At 45.3% G+C, this 14,950-nt stretch overlaps 1 protein-coding gene across 1 annotated transcript in view; it reads right to left on the bottom strand.

Annotated features, from left to right (window-relative positions):
* Window positions 1–14,620, bottom strand: part of SLCO3A1 (solute carrier organic anion transporter family member 3A1) — a 145,145-nt gene extending 130,525 nt beyond the window's left edge. The window contains exon 1 of the mRNA XM_054837246.1: window positions 14,283–14,620. Coding sequence (XP_054693221.1) covers window positions 14,283–14,453 — 171 coding nt within the window. The 5' untranslated portion in view covers window positions 14,454–14,620. The remainder of the gene's footprint in view (window positions 1–14,282) is intronic.
* Between the last annotated feature and the right edge of the window lie 330 nt (window positions 14,621–14,950).

Here is a 14,950-nt window from a genome sequence, read left to right as displayed (position 1 = left end):
CCACTTAACTATTGGAGTCTGACATAAGCAAAACCACAATACAAGAGAGGTTCCCATGGAGGACAACTGCTCCTACAGCAGGAGCACACCAAATTCTGGGAAGAATCCAGAATTCAGGCACTGCAGAGTGGGAATGCTTGCGCATTCAATGTTCAACACCAAGCCAGAGACACCAATCCGTTAGTGCAGCCAACACGAGTGCTATTTGTTTTCTCCTTGTACTTTCCCAGCCTCTGGTTTCTCTTAACCCTGATTTTGCAGGTGCACGACAGACCAGTCAGGACAAGAGCTCACACATGGCTGCAGTATTCCCACCACCAGCAGGAATGTGTCATCTCCATGTGCATTGCTCAAAGCAATGATAAGCTTCACTGGGAGATAAATAGCAAGCAGAGGGAAATGAAAGCCATATGCATGAAACCAAGCAAGACAAAGCCCCTGATACCTCAAAGTGGCCCATGAAGCCCCTGAGCATGGGTTTCTCAAACAGAGATGACACTAGTGGACCTATGATAGAGAACAGGGATGAGCCGAGTGTAGTCCAGCTTGTATGGGAGAAGCTGGAAAACTAGCACCTACATTAACCTGTCTGCAAGTTACATTAACTGAGAAGGTTTGGTGGAAGGATCATGCTTCATCCAGTCTCACTACCTACTATGCTAGATCTTTTGTTGCCTTTAACCCAATCTCACAGCTCTGTATCCATTTTCTTCTCATCGCACATATCCTCCACAGCAGTTTCAAATCCTGTGTTTTCATCTCCTTCCACAGTTCTTCACTCATCCTTCGCAGACAGCTTCTACGTGAAGTTCACTCTCTTCATACTCAGCTTCTCCTGGCTCCGGCCTGCCCAAGGTACTAATTACAATACAGTTTATTAGCCAGGCACATAACATTTAGACTCTAAATTTGGCCTGCTTTGAATGAAGCTAGACACCACTGAAGCAGTCCACTGCTGTCAATAACAGGGAAGGAGATTTTTTCAAAAGCACTTAAGTGGCTTTGGAACAAGAGTCCCATTTTCAAAGAGACACTTAGAGTAAGTCACTTTTGTCAACGAGAATATAGCTCAGAAAGCATCTTTGAAAAAATAATACCCTCAGGCTCTTTTAAAATCCATCGCTAGCAATGAGCAAGTAAAGCACCCCGAGTCTTTTCCTGTGAAGGCTCAAAAAGCAAAGGGCTAGATGCTTCAACCCTGTGGTTTCAGGCAGGTGTGAAGGAAGCGGGGATACCATTCAGCTGGCAACAAGGCTGCATCACAGCCCAGGGTGAAGGAGAAGCCTCACAGATCAACCACAGGTAGGATAATACAAAGTTACCAGCCCATTAATTCATTTAATTCATTCCAGTTACCATCATTTTAGCAGGCGAGTGCCCATAACACCAGCCCACAAGACACTCATGAAGCCAGGCAATACCAAAGCTAGCACATTTGCTGATAGAGAGAGAAAGCCCAAAGAAGGCCTGGGGAAGTCCATGACAAAGCCAGGAAATGAGCCCAAACATCCCTGATCTACATCTTCACCAGAAAATACAAATAGTAGTAGTTCCTCAGCCAACAAGTATTACCCCATGGGCAAAGCTGTCCCCTCCCAAGTCTGCCACATTGTCCAAATGCAAATGAAAACAGACTTCTCTGGGCACAAACATTAGTCCTGACTGATGAAGAGAGTCAATTTGAACATGACAGCTCTGGACAGCGAGCTGCAAAGTAAGAACCTGGCTTGAAAACATTACCCACCTGTGGCAGGAATGTTCCTCTGTCCCTGCCAAGATGCCACCATCAACAGAATCTGCCTAGCCAGTATTGGCCCAGAGGAAACAAGTTGCTCTTCCCCCATCATTTAATCCCTCACTTAGGTGAGCTGTGGGGGCAAGGGAGAGGGCAGGGAAATACACAGTGACATGGACTCCTGGAAACACTCCATGAACTTACTTTTTTGTGATGCTGTCTGGATACCAAGAGTTCTGAGCATAATCAGGATGCTGAGAATCAAATTGAAAGCGTCTGAATCTATACACTGCACACCATAGGGGGCAAATAAAGGAGAAAGCAAAGGTCATTTTAGTTTCAACTTGCATCTCCAGCGTAGCAAAGTTCTGTGCATCTTAAAGATCCCACGCCTCAAAGCCTCCGTACAATGCCTAATAGAAATCCATGTTTTGCTCAAATTGGATGCTGGAGTAACCAAATTCAACATTGGAGTAACCAGACACACTCCATTCATGCCAAAAGGCGTGGTTAGCTAAAACAGAAGACTCACAGGCCAGAACACTTTCACTCATTTTGGTCAACCATCCCCCCAAACAGTAATGCCATCTCAAAGCAAGTCATTTTGAAGATAGGGACACAGAAGTATTGAGCCAGGACATTACACGAGAGCCTGCAAAACAGCTTCCAGACATGAGGCCGTACAACCTTATACTGATTCCCAGACTCACTGTGGCTTCCATAAGAAAGAAATCGAATTAAATTAAGCCATATAACGACTATTTGCTGCAGCCTCACTTGAAGGACTTTCTTCATATATAAGATGAGCTCTCCAAGTTAAATTCTGCCTTCCTACTTCCATCCCAGACTCTCCCACTCTCCCTCCCTTGACTCAAAATCCTAAATATGCAGAGTCCTCAACTGGTTTTAAGCCCTCACCCTGAATATCTTTTGTCCTAGATGAAAACAAGCCAGTTTCTCCTGCCAGCAGCCCTCTGGTCCCAGCAATACAGTGAAAGCAGAGACAACTTCACATCCAGATGTACCTTCGAGTTGTTACCCTGCTAACCAATTGCTCACTGGGTACCTGCCCACAGAATACCAAAGATGCAGCTTATTAATGTGGGAACATCTTGAAAACTCAGATGATAAGGGACCCGGGGCACTGCTCAGAGATATACTTCAAGAGTTTGCAAATTGAAAACGGGACAGAACTGATTCTAGAGGCTGCATCCAATATTTCCCAAGAGTCATTATACACAACTACAGTAATTCATTAGGGACCTATTTAAATAAGAAGGCGAAATAAAAATTCTGGCAAAAAGCTTGTCCAGCATTGAATTAAGCTGAATGATTCGTATCAGTAAATGCCATCTCAGCTACGAGAGGCTACGCCATAAGCCTCAAATGCTTCCACAAGACACAGCAAGAAGAAATTTGAGACTTCTGCCTTCTTGGTAAGAGCTAGCACTGGGATTAAGAGCAACACAGCAGCCTTGATGCATCCTAATCCACAGAAAACGCTGGACTTCTGTATAGGGCCAGCATTTGAGAAAGCTCGTACAGTCACGCCAAACGACACAGCAAACCCACAAAGCCATGCCTCTAGCACATGGTTTGCTAGCGTGGTTTAACTTCAATAGCCATCAAATAACTCCCAAGCTGTTCTTGGAATCCATTCATTCACAGAGAGATTTGTCAATGCAGAAGTGGCCTCAATTGAGCAAATAAACTCTTGGAAGTGAACAGTTTATCTAGCTCCATGGAATACTTGAAATCTTCCCTTTTCAGCCTTTGCTCTCAAGTTCTTTCAAGTTGGTAGGTTTGAATCCCAAAGACTATGGAAAGGTTTTCAGTAACCCCAAGCCAGCTCCCTTGATATATTATTTAATAGTATTAAATATCACAGATTATAGCAAGAGAAGAAACAGAAAACAAAACCCAACCTGGACTAGCATCATGGCACTGTGACCCAAGGGCTCAAGCTAGCCATGCGGTTTTTGATACCACCTTTTGATGACAGAAATACAAACTTGGGGCCAAAGCACCCCTCTCTGGGCCAAAGCTGGAGAACATGAGACATGGCAGGTTCCTGCAGGAACACAAATTGGGCTCAGCTGGCATTCACTGTACTGAGCACCTCGGGTGAGACCAACTACAGGATCACCCAAACTGGCTGATATTATAAAACTAACATCGCCGCCCTTCACAAACAAGCACCCCTAGACAAGGCATCCCTTCAGCTGAAGCTCCTGTCCCTCAGCCAGCAGCTGTGCTGACTTCAGACATAAGGACCTGCATTATAACTAGCCATAGGCAGCAGGAAACAAAGTGTGCATCTCATGCAGAAGCTGAAAGGCCCATTGTAATTAATCGCTCTCGGCCCTGTACATTGAGCAAGACAAAAACAAAAACCACAGTTTTCTTTTGCTGGTAAGCCCTAAAAATGCTGCCCACTATTTCTCATAAAGGACCTATATGCCCAGCATTTTCTCTGCCCATCACACAAACCGCAGCACTTGGCATAGGCTATGGGGAAGGTTAATTCCCACAATAATCAAATTTTACAGACAACGCCTGCAGGACAGAAAGAACATCACCGTGGTTTAGTCGCACAGACATGTGTTTCTCCTCAGGCTGAACCTGCCTGATGCTCAGTGGCACACCAAAAAAGGAACAGTGACTGACCACCAAGCGCAGACAGGATCCAAGCACAGGGAAAACCATTTACCCAATGGCAGCCAACATTCCTGCAAAACCATGTTGGTGTTCAAACAGGATCAATGGTTTAATTCAGTTTATGGGCAAGGGCAGATGCTCTCCCAGAGTGCAGCAAGCATCTGATGGAGACGTTCTCCCAGTGAGACTGAGAAGGAGGAGTGGGATGGGGGGAAGGTAGTGTTTTAATTTTTGCCTCTGTTTTAAACATCCAAATCTATTTTAATTGGCAATAAAAATTAGTTTTCCCAGGTCAAGTCTGTTTTGCCCCTGACAGTAATTACTAGTCTTTCTCTCAACCCACAAGCCTTTTTCCCCTCATTTTCTGCCCCCCACCCTGTTGAGGGGAAGTGAGAGAGCAGCTGGGTGGGCATCTGGCTGCAGTCTGAGGTTAACCCACCACAATACCTTACCAGGCAAGGTGGATACTCTTACAAAAGAGTTAAAGCTCTAAGAACTACTTGGCAAAAATAGCTTTACTAAACCATGACAACTACAGCTCTTCCTGAAGCTCAGAGAAACGAGAAGCAAGCCATAGGACTTAAAAAGTGGAAATCTAAGCTCAAGTTTTACCTCTTTAAAAATCAAGACCTAGTTACATATTGTTATTTTTCTGTTGTTTCTCAGTTACAAGGAAAGAAAGGATCAACCCATAATTTGGCATCTCAATACATCATGCAACACTCACACCGTGTCAGGATGAGAAGCAAGCATGTTTCCAGCAGATGAAAGACATTAGCACAGCACAACGAGCAGCAGGACACCACCGGGGGCATTTCTCCTTTATATTTTTCAAAACCATTTTCTTTCAGTCAGTATTTTTAGCTTCTCTTTTGGAAGCTTCAGATGCTGCCCCTCTTCTCCCTTGACGTTTCAGTATAGACATGTGTATGTGTACATACAGGTCTGGTATTACTCAGAGGTACAGGGGACCTGTCCTGCTACTGCATCAAGCAAGGCACATGCTGGTCCTCCTGCAGCCTGTCAGAGATTCCCTTCAAGTCGAAGTGTGAGGTTTGGCCCACACTCCAGCATCATACCGCTCCCAAGCAACTCTCTGGTCTACTGCTAATGTGTCAAACAATGTTTGCACAAAGCTAAGGAGAGAAGTGGAAAGAAGTAGCAGCTATTTCACATCCTCCTTTTCAGAAATAAAAACCAAGAACCCCAAAACAACCTTTTTGCAGCCCTTCCTGTTTAAGTTCTACTGGAGAAAAAAAAGACCATTCATTGTTTAACATGACAGGTTGCAATCCTATGACGTTACAGTGTTTTCTCACTCCTCGTTATCCCTTTGGAGAATTAAAGGGATGAAACAAGTCTGAAACTACAGAAAATTCAGAACTGTGTCCTGGTATGGCAAACACACCCATCACTGCTATCCTCTGGCCATCCTGCGTTGGACTGTAGGTGCTCCCTGCCAGCTAGGAGCATGCAAAGCTCCCTGTAATACAGGTTCCAAGCAGACTCCAGGAAGAATACTTACTTTTCACCTTGCATAAATGTATAGAATAATTCATCTGTTTTAGAAACATACAGGGCACCACTACCTGGCACCTCAACTGTAAAGCAATTCCATGTTGTCTTATTTGATTCTTCAGGCATTACACTGTTAAGTATCACCTTAAAATACACAGATACAACATACACTTTTAGGCTGTTTCTTATATATTGACCCAAAATCAATGCTGATTTCAACTCAGCCAAAAAAAATAAATCTAACTTCTAGTGCGTGTGTGGGAAAAATACCACTATACATTTTTAAAAAATGAAAAGTGAAACATTTCTGAAAGGTTTCTGTATTCTTCCACACCCCACAACTCTTCCCAAACAGCCAAGCTTTCTTTCAGTTTCTTTGTGGTAGAGTTTGTAGTTGCCTTTTTATTAGGAAAAGAAAAAAAACCAAAACCTAGAGAAAACGTTGGATTCAGATGCAAACATCAAAGCATCGAAAAGAAAAAAAACACCAAACTTGAAAGCAAATCTGACATAGTTGCTTCAGAAACCATAATGCTGGGTGAGTCACAAAGACCTCAAAACAACTGAATTATCCAGGTTCCTTCAAAAACTTCGCTGTCATTTTATGGATCACCATAAAACTGAATATTAAGTCTTTTTCCACTTTCAGTAAACTAAGGCGTTATGAATTATACAGGTGAAGAGCATGGTAAGTGTTTTAAAAGGACATTTAAATATTAAAAATAAGACAATTCCAGCATCCCTTGCCCAGAAAACAGATCACTACGTGGCATGGAAAAACAACTTCTGTGCTCCCATGCCTGCCCTCACAGCTACTTGTCTAAAAGTCACTGGGCCTGCAAACATGCAGAAATCATCCACGCGATAGCTGCAGACACCAAAAAGATGAAGAGATTAAAAAAAACAAACAGGGAAATCTGCTGGCTGCTTGGTGAAGGGAAAGGAAGCCATGAAGGTAGAGGCAATGGAGAGGGAAAACAAAAAAACAAACCACAGCAAATTGCTTTTCTTCTTCTTGAACCACAGAAAATAAATAACGATGATGATGAATATTCAAACAAACCTGAAATAAAGATTTTGCTTTTATGCTGCAAACAGTCATCTAAAATTATGGAGTGTGTTCAGGCACTGCTGCAATATGAGCCCCAGTAAGAGATCTGCAACTTCAATACTACAGGCACTGTGCAACAGCAGAAGGGGGGGCACACCTGCCTCCCTCACTTCAGTAAGAAATATTTAGGTATCAAAATGCAGAAGCCCATCACGTTCAGAATTATGCTGGAGAACAGAAAGTTGCTAACCGGAGAGCTTAAGAAATCTGATTTTAGTTGTGAGGTCTTTCCCAGGTTTGCTAAGTGAGGAGGGGCAGATGGGGCGATCTAGTCTTCATCTCTACATGATTACAACTGCATCCCCACTTAAAATCTGGCAAAAAGAAACAGTTCCTTTTCTCCATGCTTTGATCCAGTCACTCAAACTGAAACCTCTTGGTGGCAGGGATCGTCTCTAAAAATGTTACAGAATGCTTCCCATAACAGGGCAGAGTCCTCCCAGCACCGATGGGAAGAAGTGCCAGACGCTCCAGGAACTCCCTGAACAGCTTGCTATCACTATTGATTGTATTGATGGTGTATGAAGCATGGCAGTGTGAAATCTCTACTTAGTGAAACAGGCGGTGCTATTTGCACTGCAGTATGTATCTACACAGAGACAGAGAGTCTAGTGGTTGCTCCAAGGTGACCTGGAGACAGGACTCTGGGGGTTCTAGTCCTGGTTTTGCTGCAGAGTTATAATGAAACCTTGTAAATCAAAATCAGTGGCCCATTTTTCTATGTAATAGAAAAAAAGCAGTTCTTCCAAACTTCATTGGAGCACTTAAAGGAGTTACTACACAAAGTATTATCATGTGTTTATTTAAACTTCCTTGGATGACGCTTAAAATAGATCACTTTGCAGCTTCATCTGGCATTGATCAGAAGACAAAGCTACACTAATTCATCCAAGCTGCAACCTCACCCACTAAATAGTATGCCATTGTTTAATCGTGCTACCGTGAAGGAATAACTAGAGACCAAGGAGCGTACAAGTAAGGAAACATTTTAGATTATTATACACAGAGGACAAATTCTTCTTGATGAATTGCAGAGTAACTCTTTTGAAGCAATAAATTTACACTGCTGTAGCAGAACAGAAGCTGGCTTTCGGTCCTTTGCAATATCCTGACCGTAAGGGAAAAGAAAGCCCATGCAACCTGAAAGACGGCCCTTGCTGGGAACCAGGGAATATCTGCCCTCCCTTGCAGAGAAGGAGAGGGATCACAGTTCAGCTGAGCCCTCTCTGGGCCAGGGGCTACATTACAATTTAAATAGTCACACTGCATAAAGTTACTAAGCAAGAACACTACAGACCTTCAGACCAATGTATTCTCTGATCTAATTCAAGATCCCTTTAAATCTCAGCTGCATTAATACTGCAGGCCATTAAAACTCAGAGATAGTTGTCACATAGGCACACAGCAAATGCTAAAGGAATTTTGGAAGCAAAGGCTGGCCAACAGAAGTGAGACATTGGTTATACGTGGGATCGTAACATTTCTAAGAGGCTGCTCTTTCTTTCAGGGCTTACAAGTATCACTCAGCCCTTACAGAGAAAAGGAAGAACTGCCTAACTTTCTGCTAAAAAAAATAATAATAAAACACACTAAAATCAATTAGTTCACACTTACACATCAAGTACATTTTGCCTTTAAATGCATTTCACCAAAAAGGCATCAGATTGTAAGTTTGGATTTACTCTGCAAGTGGCACATAGTATATAATGTAAGAGATAAACACGTTAATCTCTACACCATTTCATCTATTAGTAGTAGATAAAAGAAAACTTTAAACCAAAGTATAAGTGCCAGTTACTCACAAACCTTAGTGGTACTCAAGAATCTAGCCTACACCTGGACTGGAATTTGTTTCTACTAATTATATGAAGTTTTTATGTTATTGAGTCAATGCCACACTCTTGACCCAAGCCCCATAGGAGTCTGAAGACATCAGAACCCAGAGCTGGATCTGGTTTCTCCTCCACCCTGCAGTCAGAGACCTGAAAAACATCAAAAGGCTTCTTAGAGAAGAAATATGAATGTAGTCAAAAGAGCTAGTTTAGAACAACTTTCTGTGCAACTCAGCTGCAAAACAGACAATATTCTCTAATGGGAAAGGCATACTAGAAACAACTTTCCAGAAATAACATTGCCAGTAAAGATATATTAAGGGAAAATGAACTGTAAGCAATAACCAGCCAATGCTTGGCAATCTTCATCCCCACTAAAACATTTATTTTCACTCCATGTTTTTTTCCCCCTTAAATACCCCAGTGACAAATAAATTATGAGCATTACAGCTCATTTATTACTCAGCACTGCTGAGAATGGAAAGGGAAAAAAAAAAAGGACAGCAGTATTTTAAAGCTGATTCTTATTCTAGGAAAATAAATACTTTAATAAAAACAATAATAAATTCAATGGGAAAAACTGCTATTGCAGTTAAGTCATTGGACTGAAGCACCTGAAACTGGAATTCCTTGCTCTGCTAGACTCTTCTCTGCCCATGCCTAAGCCATTTGGGCTCTGCTGCTGTCAACCAAGCAAAAAGCTTTATCAATAGCTTCAGCAACAGAATTGAGCTCTTAATCTCTGCCTCAGTTTCCCCACCTGCCACATTTCACCGACCCTGTCTACTCTGACTGCAAATACTCAGGGGGGCAAATTCTATCATATAGCACCAAACACAACAGAAAGGTTTGAAGCATTGCAGTACTCCTATACTAAAATAGTCTTTAATGACATCCTCCATGCAAACCTCTCTACTGACTTCATGGAGGGTTTGACTGGGTCTCTACAACAGGAAAACAGTATTTTATTTGTCACATTTAAGACAGGAGGGGAAGGGGTTGCACACCAAAGCAACTTAAAAAATCCAAGAGCCAAATTCTCCTCTGAATCCTTCAGTTCCTTGGTGTCTGTCTCAGAGGACCCCTATTTCCATTTCTTCCATCAGGAACCCTGCGATGATTAACTTCTGTATTTATCTTTGAGACTTATTTTTTACCTGAATATGGAATTTTAACATTTTCATTAATATCCCAAACCCCCGTAGCAATAAAACTGAAGGAGCCTGTCTCAGAGACCACATACGCACGCACAATCTCACCTGGACTCGCACGGTACTGTTTTTACTGCAGATGTGTTAAGAGGGCTTTTGCAAACTGCAGTCAGACACTGCTGCATGGGCAAAGCTTTAGCCGGGAAGTTAAGCGTGGCTCAAAAGTTTTCATTCAGCAAAACGAGAAACAATTTGGCATTCATTCCCACGCAAACACCAATGCACCCTCCTTGGGAGGGACCAATTATTTTCCTTTCCATCTCATGCTCAGGCCAGTCATCCTCTATCACTTGATAAAACACATGAATAGCTGCATTCAAAGCTGCAGCAAACAGAGACATCTCAGTAAAGCTCTGTAAAAACAGCTATCCAGAGCACACCAAATAACTGTTTCTCAACGCGCTTCCCATATGCGTGCCCTTTATCTAAAGAAGCCCGTGACTTTGGCAGATGTTGGGTGCTTGCAACTAGGTCAGTTTGAACTGGAGCAAGCCGAGGCTGAAGGCTAGGGAGAGAAAATTAAATCGCGCTCCTGCTCCACAAACTGTGGCTGTCAAACTGAGAGCTCTTCGCCTTCTGCTAAAGCAATGATTTCACCACTGGCTAGGCAAAAGATTTGACTGGCAGGGTGATGAAATGCCTCGACGATAAACCATCAGGAGCACTTGGCACGTTATTACTAGTTAAAATATTCCAAAATATAACGTACGTAGGAATTCAGGGGTGGGGGGGACAGGGAGGGAAGTGCTGCCAAGGTATGTGAATCAGCCTTATCGAAATCCTCATCACTGCACGGCCAGCGTGACTGATCACACTGCTGCATTCGCCTGAAACGCACAAGGCTCCGGCTGGAAAACAGCGGTTCCAGCCTTTCCCTCCTGGTGCCATCTGCACCAGTAACGCTCGGCTCTTTAATCCACAGACCTCCACTGCAGGAGAGCAACCGGGGGTGGAAATCATCTGGGCTTTTAAAAGTTGCTGCGAAAACCCTGAGTAACTTCTGCAGCAGGAATGCCTGCAGACTACAAGCAGCGTTTTTCCCCTGCTGCCACTGCAGTTGCTGAGAAATTCAAGTTTCCAAAAGCACGCAGAAGTAATTAGATGAAGCCAAATAAACGCATACACAAACCTTACGAGAATATGCAAATAACAGGGTGTATTCAGCAGCCCCAGAAATGAAGGCAGCAGCGCAGGCTTGCATTTGCATAAACTATGCAGGATATGGCACCAAGTCATTTTGGAATGTGCGTTCTGCAAACGGCAAGTGTAATAATTGACAAATATTTTGGAACGTGACATTGATCAAATACTCCCTAAAACTTCACATGAGGAACCTCAGAGACACTGTAGTAATTAACCATAGACACCCACTGTTGGCATCCTTGGGTATTTTCATTGTTGAGTTCTGTGGGAAAAAATTGGACTTTATAGATTTTTATCAGCATTTATTATTTATAAAGCTCTGTTGGCAAGCACAATGTTTTATGAACAAATAAAAGTGAATGATCTTTGCTTCAAAACCACATAATGAATGAATGTCTACTTTGTACATACATTCAAGTAGGCAGTGCTACTTTATTGTGCAGACAACATGGAAAACAGAAGTTTTTACATCTCTAAAAAGAAATAACAATATCCACTTCTAAATGTACTGACATGAAAGCCGAGTCCAATCAAAACTGAGCTCTTCAGTCACTCCTAAGAAGCCAAGCCCTTGCCTTGCTTTCTTAACAAGCTGAGTTTTTGCCCTCATGGTCTCCCTGCGCAGAGAAAGACAGGGAAAACCCAAGGAAATCAACTTGTCACCGTATAAGGCGAAATAAAGGTTTCTCTTCCTGAGTTACAAATAACTAGGGAAAGTCACACATGTGGCCAAGCAAAGCAGAAGTATGAATACAGTGCTCGCTCACTGCTGACAGGCTAAAATTAGTAGTTTATTCAACTGCCCAGAACTACACACTGCGTCCGTCCTCCACAGCATCTCCCCATTTGTCTGTTTTTCTGTTTGCTCTCCGCTTTGCCTCGCCTGCTAATTTGTCCCTCGGGGAGCAGCCTGGCACGCCACCGCCGAGCCCAACAGCCCCTGCTCATCCCAGGAGCCTGAGTAAATGAATATCCACTTGCAGTTACACCTGGGCAACTCTGCAGTGCCTCCACTGATTTCACCCCCCCAGACAGCACCTGAGAACCACACTTGACCCCACGGGACACTCAGTCTGCAAAAATGATTAGGTCCTCCACACTTTCTACCAAGCATCTTTCCTGCTCCTGCTTTCACTCCCCCGTGACACCTGTAACCACAGCGCTCGTCCAGATTCACTTTAAGCACAAATTTACCCTCCAAAGATAATTCCACATTTGCATCTGTTCATTGTATGAAGAGCTGCGTGGTATTTGCAATGACGGAAGATAAATTATACAGGGAAGGGAGGAACACTTGCCCAGTGCAGCTGGGCCACTGCTTATGCATGCTGGGGATTGTTTTGAGTTTAGTTTTCCTTTTTTTTTTCCCCTCACTGACCAGTTGTCTGTTACTGTTTGTGGATCCCGGCTGGCCATGGGGGCATGATGTCATGCTGGTCAGGATACAGTCCTGGAGAACAGCAGAGGGTAGAGGCTGCAGCACCTCGGTTGAGTTAACCCCGCAGAGGAAGGAAGGAGGTAGGACTCCAGGAGTTTTCCACCCAGTAGGACTGGGGTGCACGAGAGGGAGCAAGCATGGTACAAGGCGCACCATGAGTTGGGGGAAAACGGAAGAAGAAATGCTAAACCGGTGAGGAGAGTGCAATGCGAAGGAGTTTGAGGAAAGTGCCATGCAAGGGACTATTACTGCTGATCCTATGCTTAGACACTGTAGCAAAGCGTGCCAATATATAGTCCTCTAGCAGATATAAACATTTTCAACATACTGGTGCACTGGGTGACATCGCCTCAGTGGGCTCTTCCTTGGCCATTACTTTGACAAAGGATCATCCCACACTCATTCATGCAACAGCTCATTTTGCAAGTAGCTCATCGGAAACGATATATTTACTTACTAAGGTGTTACTCACATAAAAAAAAGCAAGTCCCTTTCTGGCTCCTACAAATTATGTGATATCCACCTATACTCACATAGGGTATAGAACTACTCAATTTATCTCAACAGATGTGAGGTAGTTTCCTTTGGAATTACAAGTACGTTCCAAACTAAACTTACGTGTTTTATTATATGGAGATGACTGCTAATTTCCATTTCATATTAATAGAGAATATTAACCATGGTTAGTTTAGCCACATACCTTGAAAAATTATAGATCACGTTCAGTACAAATTTGCATAAGTAGTTTGAGCATGGGAGAGGAGCAGTTCTAAATACTGAATACAAGTACGGAATGCAGAGATCTTACACTTACTGTATAAATATATTACGTGTATGGCCTCAAAAAGCCTCAGAGATTATGAATACATCTCTTTTCCATGGAAACGATAATTCTCAAATCCAGCAAGCTATTTTGAGAAATTTAAATCAACTATACGCTTACATCTGCTGGAAGAACACTACTTCATTTTCACAGGCTGCCTCTCTCAGTGTATAATCAAAGGCGCAAGCACAGCCGTACGGACACCTTTCCAACTCTTCTACTACAGTTCTGCCTCTGACACCAGATCTCACTATGCAGATTCAGTGCAAAGTCTTATTTTGACTGTTCTCTACCTAACACCAAGACTCAGGGAGCTGCTGTGCTTAGCACCGCTGCATCGCTTGAAGAGGACAAGGAAAATTAGTAACGCAGGAGGCACAAAGTAAATGCCTCACTAGATTTTCTTGGTACTTATTTAGTAGAAACTGGAAAGGCTGACATTGGAGCCGAGTTACCGGCCAGCTCGCAAACTAGCAGCAGTGACAAGCCAGCCCGCACGCACAGCCGTGCACGGCGGTTTCGGGAGTCCAGGGCACCGGCTGCAGAAGTTACCGCCGCACACGCGAGAGGGACGGCAGAAGGGTAACCCCTCAGCACTGCTGAGTCATTTAAGCCGCGAAACGCCGGGCTGTTGTAAAACCCACCCGGGGGGCTCACTGCCCGCCGAGCTGCCCCGGCTGCAAGGAAACTTCCCCTCCACTTCTGCCGGCGCATCCCCCGCTCCGCGGCGCGTCCCCCGCCCGGCAGCGGCCGCCGGCTCAGCCCCGGCGCGGCGGGGAGCGCGGGTGGCTGCGGGGGCCGGCTCCCACTCACCAGGTAGGCTCCCACCGTGCCCTGGGCCAGCATCAGGGCGCACTCGGACACCAGGAAGAGCTGGATGCTGGAGAAGCAGGACACCTTCCTCCGCCGCCTCCGCTGCCGCGGCACGCCGGCCCCCGGGAGCTCGCCGCCGCCGCTGCCCGCCGAGCCCTGCTTCCCCGGCATCCTCCCGGGCACCGCCGCCGCGGGATGGCGGGCCCCGCGGCTGCTCCGCGCCTTCCTCCTCCTCCTCGGGGTGCCAATCACAGCGGCAGCCCGCGGCGGCTGCCTCTCCGCCCGCGGGCTGCTGCCATGGCCAGCTCGCCGCCGCCTCCTCCCTTCTCCCCTCCCCTCGCCCTGCCGCGCTCCCTCTCTCCGCCGGCCCCGCGCAGGCCGGATCCGCGCCCCCGCCGGCGAGGGGCGGGGGAAAGCGCGGGGCTGGGGCTGGCGGAGGCTCCGCGGCGGGCGGAGTGGGGCGGCCCCGTCCCGGGATACGCGTGGTGCGGCGCGGCCGGTTCTTATCGCCGCGGGAGGGGGCGGTTGCCGCAACACCCCCCACCAGCTGCCCCCCCCCCCCCCGCCCCAGGGCCGACTCCTCCCGGTGTGGGGCCGGCGGACGAAGAGGGAGAAGAGAAGGCTCCTGCCCGGGGCTGGAAGTTTATGATGCAGGGTGAGGGCAAGCT

Source organism: Grus americana, chromosome 10, assembly GCF_028858705.1.
Source record: "Grus americana isolate bGruAme1 chromosome 10, bGruAme1.mat, whole genome shotgun sequence".
Taxonomy (NCBI): Eukaryota; Metazoa; Chordata; class Aves; order Gruiformes; family Gruidae; genus Grus; species Grus americana.
Note: the sequence above shows the minus strand (reverse complement) of the source record. Positions and strands in the feature narration are given on the sequence as shown.